Here is an 18,603-nt window from a genome sequence, read left to right as displayed (position 1 = left end):
GTCGTAAGATTATTATTTTAAGATGACATTTGCAGATATGCGAACGCGATTTAGGATTGTTTTAACTGTATTTCATTTTAAATTTGAAATCTTTTGACATTTTCCTTCTCTATTTAGCGTATCTACGGTCTAAATATAATATCGTGCAAACAAAACATCTAATCATTAAGGTTGGCGAGATTTTTATAAGCGAAGGTTTCAGAAGTACTTCAAACCATTGGAGCAATTTGCCTGCTAAAATGGATACCACCGCCTATCATAAGATCAATTCAATGGAAATAATTCAAACTGAGATGCGTGATTCTAATGCAAAAAGAAAGTGAACATTTCTGTGCTCGTGAAAGGACTTTGATGGCAATTAGTGATATTGAGGATGGCAACTAGTGGTAAGATGTCTTGTGAGCCTGCACGGGTAGATACCACCACCTTGCATATTTCTGTAGTGAAGCAGTAGTGTGTTTCGGTTTGAAGAGTGGGGCAGCCGTTGTACTGTAAAAACTGAGACCTTAGACCTCATGTCTCAAAGTTGATGGCGGCATTTACGTAAGTGGCCACGGGATCTGGTAACTACTTAGCCCCAGATGGGCCATGAGCTCGTCCACTCATATAATCAATTTAAAAAAACGTTGACATAATCGATAACAAGCATAAAAGCTATCTACTATAACAAATTTCGATAGGTTATATAATATTAAAATTATCTATATATCTGAATAATTATAACCTATTGTTTATTTTCACTGAAGTCTGCTATAATTTTTTAAATTATCGCCATGTATTAACTTTATCACAGCTACGTACTTCTTGAGTCTTTCACTTCATCAACGAGGGTTAACTCGAAGAGAATGCCTGCATGGCGTTAAGTTCGCCTTTGTCGAATATTTTTGTGCAATAAAGAATTTTCTATCAATCAATCTTTGAAGCAATAATGATGACGAGTCGCACACGCTCGATTCGGAATGACACGTTAAGGCTTCGAACATCGCTGACTTCAAAAAGTCTTGATCATACTCGTGCAAAAAACATTGAACATAAAAGCTAAAGTATTTTTTTTTTTAAATTTTACTTGGAGACACTTAAGTAAATATGTATTTTTGTAAATGCCGTTATTTGATATATATTTTAGTCAAAGCCTTTAAATATTGATGGAACTAACCGCTACTTAAATTAGATGTATAAGTTTGTTCAAAGTTTTAGATTTTAATTATATCGAAACAAAGTCCCGAATTTTTTTGTTATTTTCTGATTGGTAGTTTTATTTTCATATGCGTTTCATTAAATCCCTTATTTTAAATTACTAAATTAGAATAGTTTGATCGAGATACCAAAAATAGTGGTACATTAATGGCACATTAATTATTTTCATACAAATACCATTAATACAGTGCATAATATACAATTTTTTTTTATTATTAAATTAGCTTGTAAATTATTTTCTTGCTTTGCTGCGACTATTGTATTGTAATATTATTATTTCAATTCGCCGATAGTATTCACTCACTATGATTATGTATTATGTAGGTAATGTTATTGCCACCAGTTACTGGTGGTAGGACCTCTTATGAGTTCGCGCGGGTAGGTACCACCACCCTGCCTATTTCTGCCGTGAAGCAGTAATGCGTTTCGGTCTGAAGGGTAGGGCAACCGTTGTAGCTATACTGATACCTTAGAACTTATATCTCAAGGAGGGTGGCGCATTTACGTTGTAGATGTCTATGGGCTTCAGTAACCACTTAACACCAGGTGGGCTGTGAGCTCGTCCAACCATCTAAGCAATAAAAAAAAAACTTATATATCCCATTAAGCTTACCTGAAAATCAAACAAGTTAATCTAAAGTATCGACTCAGTCTAAAAATCTTCGTGGAAATACTTGCAACGTGAAAAAGCTCACAAGACAAACGAACACGCAAACAGACAAGTTTCCATTTTCTTAAGTAGAAACGAATAGGGCGTTTCAACATTTAAATATGCCCGCACCGTTTCCGATTATTAATCGCACATCTAATTATAAATTAACAAGCTTCTATAAATTGAAATTAAAATATATGACCGCGTTGACCGTAACAGCCCTAACATGCGAGCGAATCATAAATCACATGTTTTTTACAAAAGAAATAATAGAGTCCCGGTGTTTGTGCTCGGATGTCGTCGAGTCTAAAGCACGAGAATTAGCGGTTTTAGCGATTTCCGATCCGGTAGTAGATTCTGCGAAGGCACTGCTCTCGCTAGGGCCAGTGTTAGCAAATTATCTTAGGTTGCGTTAACCTACCAGCTAGATCGTAGCTGGAATAGCCTCTTAGGGCCAGGTTACCAGCGAATAGGTGGGAAAATAGTGGTTTGAAATTTATAAATTGAAAACTAAGGATCGTGACAATAATCGTGACAACAATATTTTTTTATAATATTCTTATGATAGTGAAAATCTATGAAAGTATGATTAAACGCTATTTGTTGGTAAACCCAACGCTTGAGAACATTTAATTACACCGGTATTACTAAATTTTTTCAAAATATTCACAATTATTCCGAAACGGTTTTTAAGGACAAAGAAAATGAGTATATACTCAAACTAAAACAAAATAGAACAAAAAAAAGGGTGCGTGTACTTATGTACCTGCGTAAGAAGTTATACTTTATTTTTATTAAATTTATTTCTTTTTTTATTTAAATTTTAATCAATTTGAAAAAAAAAAACGATTAAACAACATCCTCAAAAAGCATTTTGGACATCCCTTTTCTTGATATCGTATAAATTTGGTAATTCTCGGTAAGGTTCGGAAAGTTCACCTGCGGCTATATTCAGACTCGCCAAGTTACGCCGGTCGTATTGTAATGAGCGATTTAGTGGGAAACTTCATTCTGTTAATTTTGTGTCATGGTGCGCGCGCATCGTAAAATTTCATTCTCATCAATTTTTCATAACGCGCCTAAAGAAGTATAACTTCAAAAATTCTAATTATGTATTTTGAATTAAATATTGAAAATTATTCTACAAGCTAAAGACACGGTGAATAATGATCGTTATAATCGTCAAATGTAAAGTACTAGTTCTCGAGCTGCGTCACACTGAGAAATATTTATTGTAAAAGAGTTCAATGCCAAAAGTAAAAAAAAAAAATACTGTATTAAAATGTCAGTGTGGCAAGATTGATGCGCGCAATCTTGCTTGTAAACCAGCAAAATTTGATAAAAAAGAAGAAGAATTTGAAAGAGATACATTTATGTTTATTTAAAAACAAAATTATAATCGTCCATACTTGGGCCGTACAATAACTCTCCCTTCATACACATGTGTGGGTGTAGTACGCATATTAAACTACGACAGTGTGCAACATTTCTTATTAATTAATGCGCACACGCATAAATCAGTCGAGGTTCGTTAGAGGAGATGCGCCGGGGCTGCCAGCCTCCAAGCAAATATTGGCTGTTTGATAACTTTAACTTAACTATGTTTACATAATGTCGTGTGAGCAATCAATTACTTTTATCGCGTGAATTTACTATGGTATAAATTTTGTTCAGATTATGGCAACACTTGTTTGAGCACATATAGTTTTTGTTTGTTCCGATGCGAGATTTCAAAGGGTTAAGATACCTCAATGTATTGGTGGCTTCAAATGAGATAAGTTAGATGATGATTTTTTAACCTATTAAGACCAAAGTTAATTTAGTCGTGTGTTATACGTATTTGACAGTGCAATGCCATTAACGTTTTTGTAAACATAGATCGCAAATTCCTTTAAAAATTAGTAGCATTCCGACGTAACATTCGACGAACCAAATACTTTGAATAATTTCAAGCATCTGGTAACCCACGAAAAATACCTATGTTTTTAGTCTCAAACAACGTTGTTTAAAAATGTGAAGAATTTGAATGAATTTCGCTTGCGTAGCGTAGCGTGCCTTCGGTAAGTGTTGCCGAAGCTTTCCAAAAATTCTCCCAAAATGGTCGTTTTGTGTTTATTACCGTAATAAAATATAATGAGGCGGTTGTGGTTATAGTTATTTATGGTTTCGTTCTTTATAAAATGATTTGCTAGCTTTTCGTTTGAATTTAAACAAACTGTTAAGTGGTCACTGGTTTCTACATTAAGAATCTATAGGCAGCTTAGTACCTGCATGGGTTAATTCTGAAAATACAGTAGTATTTCTGTTTGGCACGAGCATTCACGATTTTTGGCCTTTTCTCTATGGCCAGAGAGAGCTATTTCACGTTACAACTTCAACGTCAACCCACACAAGATAGGCGACGACTTATAAGTTATATTGTGTAAATTATCTGACCATCTACGCAAAAAACCAGTCGACCCACGCAGTATATTTCAAGCACACATCAGATTAAATCGGTACAAAGTTGAAAACTGGACATTAGAGAAATCAAGTTGTAAATCCATGATTTCCTAATTGAATGTTATACGTGCGACCGTTTTTAGGATGTCGGGATCCAAAGAGAAAGACAAGAATAGACAAAAATAAAAGCGTTTGCTGCAAAAAGTAGACCTTAACTACGCGTTTTTTGTCTTAAGGAGTACAAAACGCAAAATCACAAAAATCTCACTTTCAATTAATATTAATATCCTGAATTTTGTCAAGTTAGAAGCAGGCCGACATGTGTTTTCAATTAGTGTACACAACGGCTTGAAACTGCCTCTTGATTGGAGTTTATTGTCTACTAGGTTGGTCTCTTTAATACGGCACGATACACATTGTCTTGTTGCTCGTTTAGCTATTTAAGCGACAATATATTAACCCATAGACACAGTCCACTGAGTTTCTCGGGGGATCTTCTCAGTGGGTCACGCTTCCGATCCGGTGGTAGATTCTGCGAAGCACTGCTCTTGCTAGGGTCAGTGTTAGCAACACTCCGGTTTGAGCCCCGTGAGCTTACCTACATATTAGGGTGAAATAGCTGAAATAGCCTCTCAAGGCTATCAGCATAGGTAGGGAAAAAAAACCATATAAGAAAGATGTAAACATATTACTATAAAATATTAGGTATTTTAGCTAATTCTGCTACTTTTATTTTAGAGAGCAAAAAGTAGCAAATTTCATTTTAAGCCTTAATATGTTCTTCCCAATATTCTTTTTAATCTCTTCTTTTTCTAATACTAAGTATCACAATGAACCTATCTCCATATTATAATACCACCAATGAAATTTTCATCAGTAAGCCATACAAACGTTACAGCTGTGTGTCACGAATAAATTACGTTCCTTATAATCTTTGATGTGTCTAGTTTACGACCATTCAGAATTAAAAGGCGGGATTTTTACGACTAAAATACGCCTTGAAATTATTGTATGTAAGATTTCAGTCCACGTGCTCTTTGTGCTTACTATTTTATTTTATCGGCGCACTTCAGTTGTTATTGCCTGAGCTGTGGTATTATTATGTGAACTGGATGATAGTGCTGGTAGTGTGTCTGTATTTAATTTTTTAATAGAACTAAGTAGGAGAAAAGGCTGAAGACTGACCTGGTGTTAAGTGGCTCGCGCAGGCCTTAAGGTATGAGATCTCAATTATACTGTGCTAACTTTTAAGTGCGCCTTTAGTTACGTCAGTGTGGAAAGGCAAAATATTTATTAAAACCTCCTTCTCTATACCTCTGAGGATGTGCAAAATTTCATCATAACCGGTTCAGCAGTTGAAATGTAAAATTGTACAAAAAAATCTCACTTTCGCATTTACAATACTTAAGGATACTATGAATACAGGCTACAATTAAAGAATAGAATTTAATCCTTTCAATCTTAGAACAACTAATTCAAAGAAAACATTGCCAGGATCGTTGTGCCTATTTTTCCGGATATAGGATATGCCTCCTCCTTCCACTCAATCAAAATCAAAATCAAATTAGGGTACACTTTCAGTAGTTTCAGTATTGTGAGTGCAAGCTGCGGTTTTTACAGAAACCAAGACTACAACGACCATATTAGGTATTCATAAATTTTACCATTTTAATACACAGTCATAACTTATGTACCTGTTTACAAGAGCTTATATTAATAGACAAGATCTTAGGAGACTTAGGCTGTTTTGTCTATTTTGAAATAGACACGTGACACTTTCAATGCTTCAACCAACACTTGTAATACTTACCGATTAATAATTGTTGTGTATTATGAAGATCCATGTATCCCTCTTTAGCAGCGTTAACAAAAAAACAGGTTAGCTTTCATAAAATTTGGTCACGCAAAATCTTCATCACACTAAATCATTTATAGTTGAACAAGTTATAATAATATGTCCAAAAACATTAAAACGTTTAATATTATACGTTACGCTTTTGTTAATAAGAGCGATGTGAGATTATATGCGTGCTGTCTTATCGTAAAGAGTTTGGAAAAAAAAAATCTCATTACACTACGCTATTTGTTATATTATTAAGAGAATAATGAGAATCCAACAAGTTTTCTGTGGAGTAGATGTTCATGGACGCTTTTAAAATATTCAAGCATTCATTTACCGAAACTAGACAGAAACTCTAAGATAGATCTTCTTCAAATGTAATGATGTACATTCCTACATATCTTTTAAAATCAGTTTATACTAATGACTATGAGCAGAATAATCAAGTCTGCAATACGATGTACTGATCAATACTTAATTTAATACTGTCACTGTGCTAATTTTAAAAATTGTCTTCGTGTGTTCCAAGTTTAAATGTACTTTTTTATTTGGCACGGAGTACAAAAGGCGTCACAGAATCCCATAATAAGCATTGGGAAGCTACTGCCCATGTGCCTAGGTAAAAAGCATAATATCCAAGCCTCAATTGCCCTTTACGTAAATATTCAACTCAAAAAAAAAACATTTATACATAATAACTTTGAACTTTCTTTGTTTTTAAAAGAACATAATGAAAAAAAAAAAAACTCTATGGCAGTAAGTAGAATAGCTTTGTATTCATCGAACGAAATGTGTAATTGATTATCATTGAATGAAATTCGGTCATGATTACCGATTGGCATATTCATTAATTATTTAAATACTCATTTCATTTAGGTTAACTGTATTACAAAAGAATTGAGTATCGTTGTGATTGTATTGAACCATTTCATGCTATAATATGCCAACAATTTTATTGAACATAATAACTAAATTATTTTTAGTATTTTGTTCGATTTTTACATATCGTAGAAAAAATTAGAACTACTTTTAGGAGTGAATTTTAGAGGTTGATTGATTTAATTTATTTTTAGAGGTCAATCTACAGTTGATTGTCTTAATTTACAGTCGCTCGTGACCAGGAAAAGTATTCGAAGCGTCGGATATAACACGATGACAATAAAAAACGCAAGCCTAACTAACCTCTTTAGGCACCATTTTTTTAGTTCATAAAAAAACATGAATTTCGCTTATTTCGTAAATTTTTTTTTAAATATCCACATAGGTGCCTATTTAGCCTTAAATATATAAATAATTAAAATAAAATACCAAACGTATAGGTATATGTATATGCCAATGCCCCTGTAGAGGTTAAACCGTAAAAGTTGTTTTGATAATGTCTAGGACTCGCGGAAACCGAAGAAAATACAAATATACAAACAACATGTACAATTTTTTTTTTATTACCCACATGTAGGCAGACGAGCACACGGCCCACCTGATGGTGAGTGGTTACCGTCGCCCATGGACTTCAGCAATGCCCGGGGCAGAGCCAATCCGCTGCCTCGTAATATATGAGGATTGCATTATGTTTCTTCTCAAACTCACCACTTTGACACGGAAGGCAGTCCGCGGTCCTCTGCACGGCCTGACCTTGACACGGAGCTCCTCCGTTGAGAGGATGAGGTTCGGTGCAGGTCCTCGTGCGACGCTGCCCGCTCGAGATTCGGCCGTTGCAACGACACTGAGTCCAGGGACCCCAGGCACTCCACCCTCCGTTCACTGTCGACAAAATTACGGTTTAGGACCTATTTAGAAAAAGTAAGCGTTCTGAAGACCTTTTTGAAATGATTTTTTCGCTTTACAAATGAGACGTGGAAACATTATTCACTCATTAAATTTAAGTGTGTATACCGCGTACCGGTAAACGCAGCGTTGGGCGTCCCCCTGCCCGTTGGACCGATGACTTGCGGCGATATGCTGGGAGAGATTGGATGCGGAAGGCGGAGGATCGTTCATTGTGGCGGACTATGGGAGAGGCCTACATCCAGCAGTGGAGAGACACAGGCTGATGATGATGATGATGTGTATACTTATATATTATATTATAGCATTGCATAGTATTAGCATAGTATTTAGTATATAACATAATTAATAGGTGTAATCTCGTATGTCCCCCTAATAAGGCGGACCATCCAGAAACATAGGCTTCTTCATAATTGTAAACTAGGATTAAGATGATAATTAAACATGGAATACACGCAAGAAGACGTTTTCCTTTAACACCTCCCAAAGTACAACATTACAATATTCTATTCAATAGTAACTTCCACTGGAAATGGATTACTGGTGAATATTTCCAACTACAATGTCTATTTCTCTCAGTATCTAATCTGTTTTGATGTAATTGAATCTTCGACTTGTGTCTGGTAGAGCGCGGCTTTGGGGTTATCGTGTCTATGGTTTCCTAATATTGCCCTCGCTCATACACTACATATCGTTTTTTCGCATTAAAAGTGTACAATTTCCTAAAATATTCGAAATTAAGTTAATATGCGGAATCATTCGGTATCACCAGTATTTTTCTCATAAATACTGTTAAAAGAGCGTAGTTTAGTTTAAGTTTTTTTTTTAGTTTTCCTATCTTTTGACTACTATTAACAAAATTAATAATACATAATTTTATCTCTCTTATTAATTATTATCTCTTTTATTAATTTATACATTAAAAGACAGATAGTGTAACAGGTACAAAATAAAAAATAAATGTTGCAAAGACGATTAATATTAAAAATATCACATGTTAAACCATTAAAACACTCTCCTGTAAAATTAGTAAGTTTGGAGATTATACAGTTTTAATGCGAGAAGACGATATGCGGACTGTATCCATTGGTTCAAGTAACATCGAGTAAACAATTTTCAATTGAAAACCAATAATGATTTTGAACATAGAACATCATCCCGATATTTTATCTGGTGAATTATATTTCGGCATAAGCTTGTCGGCTCCAAGCTTACATTCAACCGGGTAATTGATAATTCAATTAATTGAATTCCTAAGCACGTGGGCGTTTGTTAATTGAATGAAACTGTTAACCGATGGTCATGTTAGTTTCGGCTTTAATTAATTACGATAATACTGGCGTACGTACCGGTTATTACGTATTTAATTGAGGTTTAAGCTTAAATTAAGAATTGTATAAAGCTGTAAAGCTGTAAAACAAAAAAACAATTTTCCTTTTACTATATGCTAAAAATATGTATTACCGGTTTATATTTCATATTTTTTAGTTGTAAATAGCACGTTTTTTTTTATTGCACTACGAGTATGTACAAACCGGTTATTTTTTTCTCTTTTTCTCATTTTCACTTTTCATTTTCTCTTTTTTTTATTTATTCTCAACTTTTTTTTTTATCTTAGTGCTGACGAGCTATAAAGTGAATTTAAATGTTGAGGTCAATAGTTATGTTCGAATTTTGATCATAGGTCGAAAATTAATAATTTATAATATTATATTTGAAGATCTCGACCTTATGCCGTTAATTCAAAATTAGATATATATTTTTTTTATTTATTGCTTAGATGGTTGGACGAGCTCACAGCCCACCTGGTGTTAAGTGGTTACTGGAGCCCATAGACATCTACAATGTAAATGCGCCACCCACCTTGAGATATAACTTCTAAGGTCTCAGTGATTATAGAAGTAAAGTTTTTGACAATAGAATAATAAAACATTATTATAATTTATAATTTAAATTAATAATTACAGTCGAATTTCGACTTCTGGTAGACTACTATTTAGTACTATTTGAAAAATAAGATAGAAGTCGATCACAGTAATTAACATAAAAACAATAGAAGCCGATCATGAAGTTGATATAACAAAAGTAGCTCTAAATTGAATTCTACCAAAGGAAAGTCGTGATTCGAATAATTAAATCCAGGAGCCTTTTGTTGGTTTTATATCTGTACTTCAAATCAAGGAAGTCGCGGCACGCGAAGTATCGTGACACCGTTCTTTAATTTCAAGTCGGGTCCTAGGTCGTCTAGAACTACTTCTCATTTCTAAGTTGAATAACAAAGTCTAACAAAATTAATTCCATGAACATAACGAATTAACAAAGGCGAAACGAAACGAATTTAAAGGCCGTCTGGTGTAGTGGTAAGTGACATGGTCACTACACAAGGGGGTCGCGGGTTCGAATCCCGCCAAGGGAAGATATTGGTATGAAAAATATAAAATGTCTTTTCCAGGGCTATGGAAGTATGTTAAATATATATATGTGTATAATACAAATGTTACATTCATTTCCGTTATCTGGTATCTGAAACACAAGTTCTTTACGAACTTACCACGGGACCAGTTAATCTAGGCGTGATTGTTAGTAAATATTTATATTATTTATTTATTTTTAACAAAGCAAAAACGCTGTAACGTACAAAAAAAAGGAAAGTACATAAAATTATTATAACTGATTTCGAAAGGTTACGATATAAATAAAACTATAAAATATAATGTTACACTCGTACTAGAAGCAAAAAGTTACTTTGAAGAGTTAATTTGGTTAATAATAAACGATTTCATAATAATCGTCTGAAACTTTAAGTTTTTCTTTTTTAGTGGAATTTCAGCATTTTTTTTTATTGCTTAGGTGGATGGACGTGCTCACAGCCCACTTGGTGTTAAGTGGTGACTGGAGCCCATAGACATCTACAACGTAAATGCGCCACCCACCTCGAAAAACCTCGCATTGTGTGTGGGTTAGAGCGAATATCTACCTATATATATTTGTAGTAGGTATATGTACTTATCTGCCCTCCTGATGTTAAGTGGTTACCGGAGCTTCAAGGCAGAAATACGCAGGGTGGTAGTACCTATCCGTGCGGACTCACAAGAGGTCCTACCACCAGTAATTACGCAAATTATAATTTTTGCGGGCTTTTTGCTTTTTATTACACGATGTTATTCCTTTACCGTGGAAATCAATCGTGAACAACTATTAAGTACGTATTTCATTGGAAAAATTGGTACCTGCCGGCGGGATCCCAAAACTGTTGTATCACTGCTGTGTTATAAGTCCGTACGGATTAGCACAATAATTATTATTATTATTCGTGCCATATGAAGTTTAGCCTTTGTACAGTATAATTTAGACTTCGACTACAAATTTCAAGGTAAGATTTATGCTGTGGGCTTCGATTAAGATTAGGTAGGATAGGATATTACTTAACTACTGAAACAAAAAAAAACAAAAAAAAACAACACAAGAGTGAAGAAATACCTTACAACCCAGCAGCAGTTGGCAGCGTGACGATAAAATATCCTAATGTTACCATAATTTTTACCCTTAAAGTTTATGGTAAGGGTTAGGCCATATGTTATGTAAAATTATGATAATGTTTTAAAAATGTGGCCAAACGTGGAGCGTCATTTTAAGGATTTTTTTCGGTGCGGCTTTTTATATGAGTAGGCCACTGTAATCACCAAATGGATCGCGAAGTAGAGTAGGTTGAAGTCGTCGTGGCCTAAAAGATAAGACGTCCAGTGCATTTGTGACTAGCAATGCACCGGTGTTCGAATTCCGCAGGCGGGTACCAATTTTTCTAATGAAATACTTACTTAACAAATGTTCACGATTGACTTCCACGGTGAAGGAATAACATCGTGTAATAAAAATCAAGCCCGCGAAATTATTTTTTGTGTAATTACTGGTGGTAGGGCCTCTTGTCAGTCCGAATGGGTAGGTACCACCGCCCTGCCTATTTCTGAAGTAAAGCAGTTATGGGTTTCAGTTTGAAGGGTGGGGCAGCCGTTGTAACTATACTGAGACCTTAGAACTCATATCTCAAGGTGGATGGCAGCATTTACGTTGTAGATGTCTATGGGCTCCAGTAACCACTTGACACCAGGTGGGCTGTGAGCATGGCTACCCATCTAAGCAATAAAAAAGGTGTGATTACTTCCCTATAAGGAACCTAAATAATATCAATAAATCTCATTTCCTCAATGAATTACGTATTAAAGTTACCTTACTGTTCTTACCTTTCCTAATACACTGCTTAAGTTACAATAAAAAAATTGATTACCCATCAAGTATAAGGTATATTATTAACCTATAAAAATACAGTTAATGCTTAGAGTATGTTAAATTCTAACGGTCACGGAAATAAACTTTAACGTTTTATTCCTTCGTTCAAGTTCACTTGGAGGCTCTGGACGCCTTACTGTTTTTATTATTAATTTCAAATAAACTTGCCTTATGAATGTTATTTATAGGAAGACATTTTTTCTGTCAATAATTTTATGATCAAATATCGTATCGTTTTAATGGGTAGGCAATTTCTCGCAAGAGATTGAACGATCAAGCGTAATGACCTCGGCATATGCGTAACCATTCCCATGTTTATTAATAAAGCCTTTAATCATTACTCTTTTTTTATTGCCCTTGTAGGCAGACGAGCACACGGCCCACCTGATGGTGAGTGGTTACCGTCGCCCATGGACTTCAGCAATGCCAGGGACAGACCCAAGCCGCTGCCTATCTCTTCGAAGTCTAGACTTGAACCACGCTCGAGTTTTGATTACGGCTAATAAAATTGTGACTAATCTAGAGACAGAACATATTTATTCAAGTTCTCGCTTAGTCTCCGCTGTATCTAACCAATCCTCCAAATTCTGTCGTATGGTATGTTTTTCTTATTGTTGAAATGAAAACTTTTTTAGAGACGTCAAGGTTTGAAATTAGAAAAGTAGCAGCGATACTAAAAAGAGATAAACACGCGCATCTATAGGAACTAGTGGTCCCGCAGTAGTCGAAATTCGACTATATTTAATTGAAATTGTAAGCTTTTACACTATTATGATTCTATTCTGAAAGACTATTTCATAAATCACAAATTTCGTCAAGAATAGAAAAATATTAATAAAGACAAACAACATTTATTAATATATTCGCAATTTGACCACAGACGTCAAGAACAAAAGTTTGACAATAAATAGTATGCATGCGTGTGTGAGTCAAATACATGGTAGTGTGTGTTATGTTTTTTTTTATTGATGTAATGTACCTTTTATGAATTATTAAAAAAAAAATATTAGCATTGTGCACTTCTTTTCTATATTCTCTATAAGTGTGGAAAATTTCATACTCCTCCGTCCGCGCAATTTTCATAAAAAGGGATACAAAGTTTTTGCTTCACGTATTACAGATTATATTATTATATTATATTATAGACTATATTATAGATATAGATTTGCCGGCGTGAAAACGAGACGGAAAACATCTGAAGGTTTCACTTGTGAATGGAACACATAATAATATGTTTTTGAAACCGTTCGTCTGACTTACATTTCTCCAGTTTTTTTTTTTTTTTTTCATTTTCTGTTAATATCAGTACTTATTTTTATACCATACTTTAGGTCAGGCAGGGCTAGGTCCGATATGTAATCTACAGTGATATTTTGAGTTAACAATTGTTTTACTTGAACGACAAATTAAATATTTTGTCTAAACGCGTGCAAAGTCACGTACCCACGCAAACAGCCAGCTCCTGTGTCCTTCGATATAAAAACTGTATTTTGAATTAAACAATTTTAAATTTCCAAACATTATTTCGGTGAAAGCAGCAGGAAATTGAACGTATATTATTAACAAAACGCCATGTGAGTGACAGAAGCACGCCACAAACCATTAAATAACGGAGAACATTTGAAGTATCCATAGCTTTCGATACAACAAAATTGCCTATTCATTTTAATGAGCACGACTCCAAAATATCTACACGTGTTTTAGAATAAATGGCTTGAAGGGGAATATAAGTAGGCTCTTAATGAATTATTAAATGCAGCTGTCAATAATATAAGTAGAAAAAAAACGTTATTACAGCTACCATTGATAAATCGTGAGACCCGTAATGTCAAAATTACGCAGGCACATAATGTATCTATGTAGATATTAATACGTAATGCAAAAACTTTGTATCCCTTTTTACGAAAATTGCGCGGACGGAAGAGTATGAAATTTTCCACATTTATAGAGAATATAGAGAAGAAGTGCACAACGCTAATATTTTTTTTAAATAATGCATAAAAGATACATTAAATCAATAAAGAAAACATTACACACACTACAGACCATGTATTTGACGCACACACGCATGCATCCTATTTATTGTCAAATTTTTGTTGTCAAGTTGAGAGTAGATTAAATATTGTTTGTCTTTGTTAATATTTTTTATAATGTCGTCTTGGCAAAATTTGTGATTATAGAAGTATAAAATACAATCATAATAGTGTACAAACTTACAACCCCAATTAATTATAGTCGAATTTCGACTACTGCGGGATCTCTAATAATACTTTAATACCTCTTACATATTACGATGTTTTAATGTCTTCACAACTAATAGAAAATACAATGCAAGTGATGTTAGTATACATAAATTGTCACACTTACCAGGTGACCATAAATCCGGGACTTGGAGTTATCCCAGCCATTCAATACGAACTATCATTATCTAATTGCGCGACCGTAAAAGTATGAGAAAGGACACACGCCTACGCTGAGTGATAACGACAATATATAGCCCAATTTACACGTAAGTGCCACAATTCTAACATAGATAGACAACACAAAAGACCCTTTAAAAGCCCACTAATAAAGGTAATTGGTTTTGAGATGTAGTGGCAAGTGTGGCTTTTAGAATTGAAAGTCAACTCTAGGTTTTAAAGCTTCAACGAACGGAAATTCGGTTTACACCTCTTTTGAATGATTGAGAAAGTTTGGAAAGAGTTTTATTACGAATGTCGTCATATTTGTGATTAATTTGTGTTCAATTAAATATATTTTGTTGTGTTCAACAAATGAACTGCAAAAGGTTTGTTATTTTATGTTTTAAGAGATTAAATAACAATAAAAATTCTTGAGAACAATTAAATACAATTCTTTACTAAGCATTTCACATCGCCTTATGATTCATGAGACATATCTCGATGAATATGATGTATTTGAACGTGCGAATCCATGAGTGAAGATTGAAATCAGAAATCCTCGCGTAGGCGAAAATCCCTCCTAATGATTCTCTCATGCGCCTGCGCATAATTGCAAGCCAACGGCGTGTGCCCTTTGATCTCGAACTAAAGATAGTTATTAAGCACTAGTGAAGGAGAAATGAATCGAGCACGCTTGTCTGATAAATCGTATGTGAAATAATGAAGCGGCCTGTTGCCAGTATTAAAACGCCTCTCAAGGATAATCTAGTGGGAAGTCTTTACGATTTTAAACGATTATCGTCGATTAAAGCCTATTTGAGCCTGGATGGAAAATTGACGACGTTTAATTTTCTATAAGCTGTTGATGTTCATTCATCCTAGATATGATTGGGTACAACCAAATAGCGGTGAGGAGGGTTGAGCTTTTCGTTATATACACATTTAGGGTTCATTCGATAGGTACCATTCAGAACTCTTCAAGGTGCATGACGGTGCGTTATGACACGCCTTCGTCAGATGTGGCTCCTACAACAATGTTCCTCTTTTTACGAGTCATATGTTTATTTTTTTGTTTGGTTACTTAAATATTACACAATCAAAAAGAAGCAAAACCTGAATGAGGTAACCAAAAATGGATACGCGGCTAGTTTATATGATGTGAAAATCTCTTTGTGACTAAAAGATCTTGGGATGGTAAGAAATTTCGTAAATTCTATACTTGAACGAACATCTAAAGCCGCACTAGTAGGTTCCTATAAAGTACGTAAGGCACAGAGCGGAATGCGGAGAATGGAGGTGAGCCCAATGCACATTGGTAGGGTCCCCTTAAACCTACACCAGGGTCGCAAGGCATTCTCTGAATTCTCCTCTCAGCAACACAATGAGCTCAGAATCCGGATGGTTGGCTTAAAAGTCTAGTAACTAGGCCATAAAATTACAAAAAAAAAACCAGACGCTGAATTCGAATTTCGAAGTCGTCGTGGCCTAAAGGATAAGAGGGCCGGTGCATTCGTATGTAGAGATGCACCGGTGTTCGAATCCCGCAGGCGGGTACCAATTTTTCTAATGAAATATGTACTCAACAAATGTTCACGATTGACTTCCACGGTGAAGGAATAACATCGTGTAATAAAAATCAAATCCGCAAAATTATAATTTGCGTAATCACTGGTGGTAGGACCTCTTGTGAGTCCGCACGGGTAGGTATCACCACCCCGCCTATTTCCGCCGTGAAGCAGTAATGCGTTTCGGTTCGAAGGGTGGGGTAGCCGTTGTAACTATACTGAGACCTTAGAACTTATATCTCGAGGTGGGTGGCGCATTTACGTTGTAGATGTCTATGGGCTCCAGTAACCACTTAACACCAGGTGGGCTGTGAGCTCGTCCATCCATCAAAGCAATAAAAAAAAAAAACAATTCGTGGATTCAAGATAATCTAAGATATGCGTCTCATCTCAAGCGATTGTGTCATTTTCAATTCTATTCCTTCGGAGTTCTGTCATTTTCTCTTGAATTTATTTCCACACAATATAGCTTCGGCTTACTTTATCGTAATTATATTATTTAAATTTGTGATAATAGAAATAACAAATACATACCGTAAACAGTTAGGAGAGCGGGCTCAGATATTCTCTTCCCGGCTATGTTCTCAGCAACGCAGCTGTAGTTTGCCATGTCCTGGTGACAAAGAGCATCAAATTGATTAATTGAGCAGCCGTGGCAACCGAAGTATGGGTGTTCAGTTTCTGAATGTCAAAATGTCCGCGAGCGACGTCCGCCATGACACCAATTCCTTTTTAAATCCACGCGCAAAGGGAAATTCATCAATGTTAATTATATGTATAGGTAATATTATATTACTCTTATATTAAATCCTTAATTTGTCATATAGAAATATAATAAATATCTCAAAACAATAAATAGAGTCCACGCTCAATTGCCACAACGCAACAATGGGATTCCTGCCAATATGGTGGATAGATTTGAAAAAGGCTGCGATATCGCGCTGGATGCAGTCAGATTTTCTCTCAGTGAGGAAAATGATTCGTGATGATAATGTACCTAGATGCTAGAAGTCAAGATTAGCCGATTTAACCTAATAGGTGATACTTAATAACCTAATACCTATTAACCTAATAGGTATGGCTCTAATAAAGAATGTATAAAAAAAGTCCAGATTTTCGACCTGAGTCGATACTTACCATAATAACATTAATTTACAATTGTAATTATTTTTGATAATACTCTATGCTTCGTGATGGAATACAATGTTCAATTATTTACCGTTACGTTATCCATCCGTCTATGGGAGTAAAAATAAAATTACAAGACCAGACCCGATTCGAACCATGAATTTCAATTACGTCTGCCCTTTCGCAAGAAAACAAGCATTTTGACGTGGCGGCAACAAACAGGCTGTCTTCTTCTGCTTCATGCGACGAAATTAATGGCTTTCTGTGACTCGGACGCAAATGAAATACGAGGTGAATTTTGAATTTAAAACGCCACGAGAATACGTTAATGTTTTGTGTATATATTTAGATATGTTCTTCGTTTACTGTCTGAGGATTAATTATTTTTTAATATCCGTCAGAATTCTCGGCTGCATTTTTCAGACTGAGAATAACTGGATTTTTTTTCAATTGTATCATATGTTTTTTGACTTTAACACGATACTATCGAGACTTATGTCTCATGTCTCTAGATAGACGGAGGCTTAATGTTAGGTGGACGGTGAACTCGTCTAACCATCTAAGGCAATAATAACTTTATGAAAACGTGTTGCGAACCGGACAAGAAATTCGCGATTCGCGATTCTATATAACTTAATAAGGAAACTTGATGTATACTTAAGACATTATTACAGCCATTGACATAGCCAAGATGTGTGCCAATTTATCGTCATCCAACTTTATACACTAAACTACCTACTTTAAATAATCGAATATACGTAATAGCTGAGATTAACTATACTGAGACCTTAGAACTTATCTGAAGGTGGGTGGCGCATTTTCGTTGTAGATGTCTATGGCCTCCAGTAACCACTTAACACCAGGTGGGCTGTGAACTTGTCCACCCATCTAAGCAATAAAAAAAAAGAAGAGAGAGAAATGAATTCGATCATCATGCATATTCCTCTACGACTCTGCTATGGTAAAGTTAATTTTGTAAATTCTGAATCTCGAAGCGCAAGCAAAACGTATTTCAAAATCCAACTTCTCAGTTTCCTCAAAGACAACACACGTAAACCCAAAGCGAGTCGGGAACAGCGCTAATTAAGAAGGTCCAACGCCTCTACTGCGTGTAAAGTTTCACGACGACCGCAATGGTACGGCGGAGGCTGCAATTAATCCATGTCTGGCCGCGTTGGTTAATTAGCGCGCTCCCTGTCCTGGAAACGGGAGATGTAATGCGATGTTTCGGTGTTTGTCGTTTTGAATATACCTACATATATGTGTCGGGAGACGAGTCATGTTTAGGTGTTCCAAATTGTCGAG

General features: G+C 35.2%; 1 protein-coding gene across 4 annotated transcripts in view; it reads right to left on the bottom strand.

Moving 5' to 3' along the window:
* Positions 1–18,603, bottom strand: part of LOC101743390 (netrin receptor UNC5C) — a 183,008-nt gene that overhangs the window by 24,637 nt on the left and 139,768 nt on the right. For 2 of the 4 annotated variants that reach the window (XM_021347035.3, XM_012689193.4), the window contains exons 5-7: positions 16,705–16,783; positions 7,719–7,892; positions 6,102–6,143 (exon numbers count right to left, since the gene is read on the bottom strand). In XM_021347035.3, the coding sequence (XP_021202710.1) occupies positions 6,102–6,143; positions 7,719–7,892; positions 16,705–16,783 (295 nt within the window). The remainder of the gene's footprint in view (positions 1–6,101; positions 6,144–7,718; positions 7,893–16,704; positions 16,784–18,603) is intronic. The other 2 variants (XM_062674848.1, XM_004924749.5) reach the window with 1 other exon arrangement.

The sequence above is a fragment of the Bombyx mori genome, chromosome 22, assembly GCF_030269925.1.
Source record: "Bombyx mori chromosome 22, ASM3026992v2".
Taxonomy (NCBI): domain Eukaryota; kingdom Metazoa; phylum Arthropoda; class Insecta; order Lepidoptera; family Bombycidae; genus Bombyx; species Bombyx mori.
The sequence above is the reverse complement of the archived record's forward strand: the minus strand, read 5'-3'. Positions and strand labels throughout refer to the sequence as shown.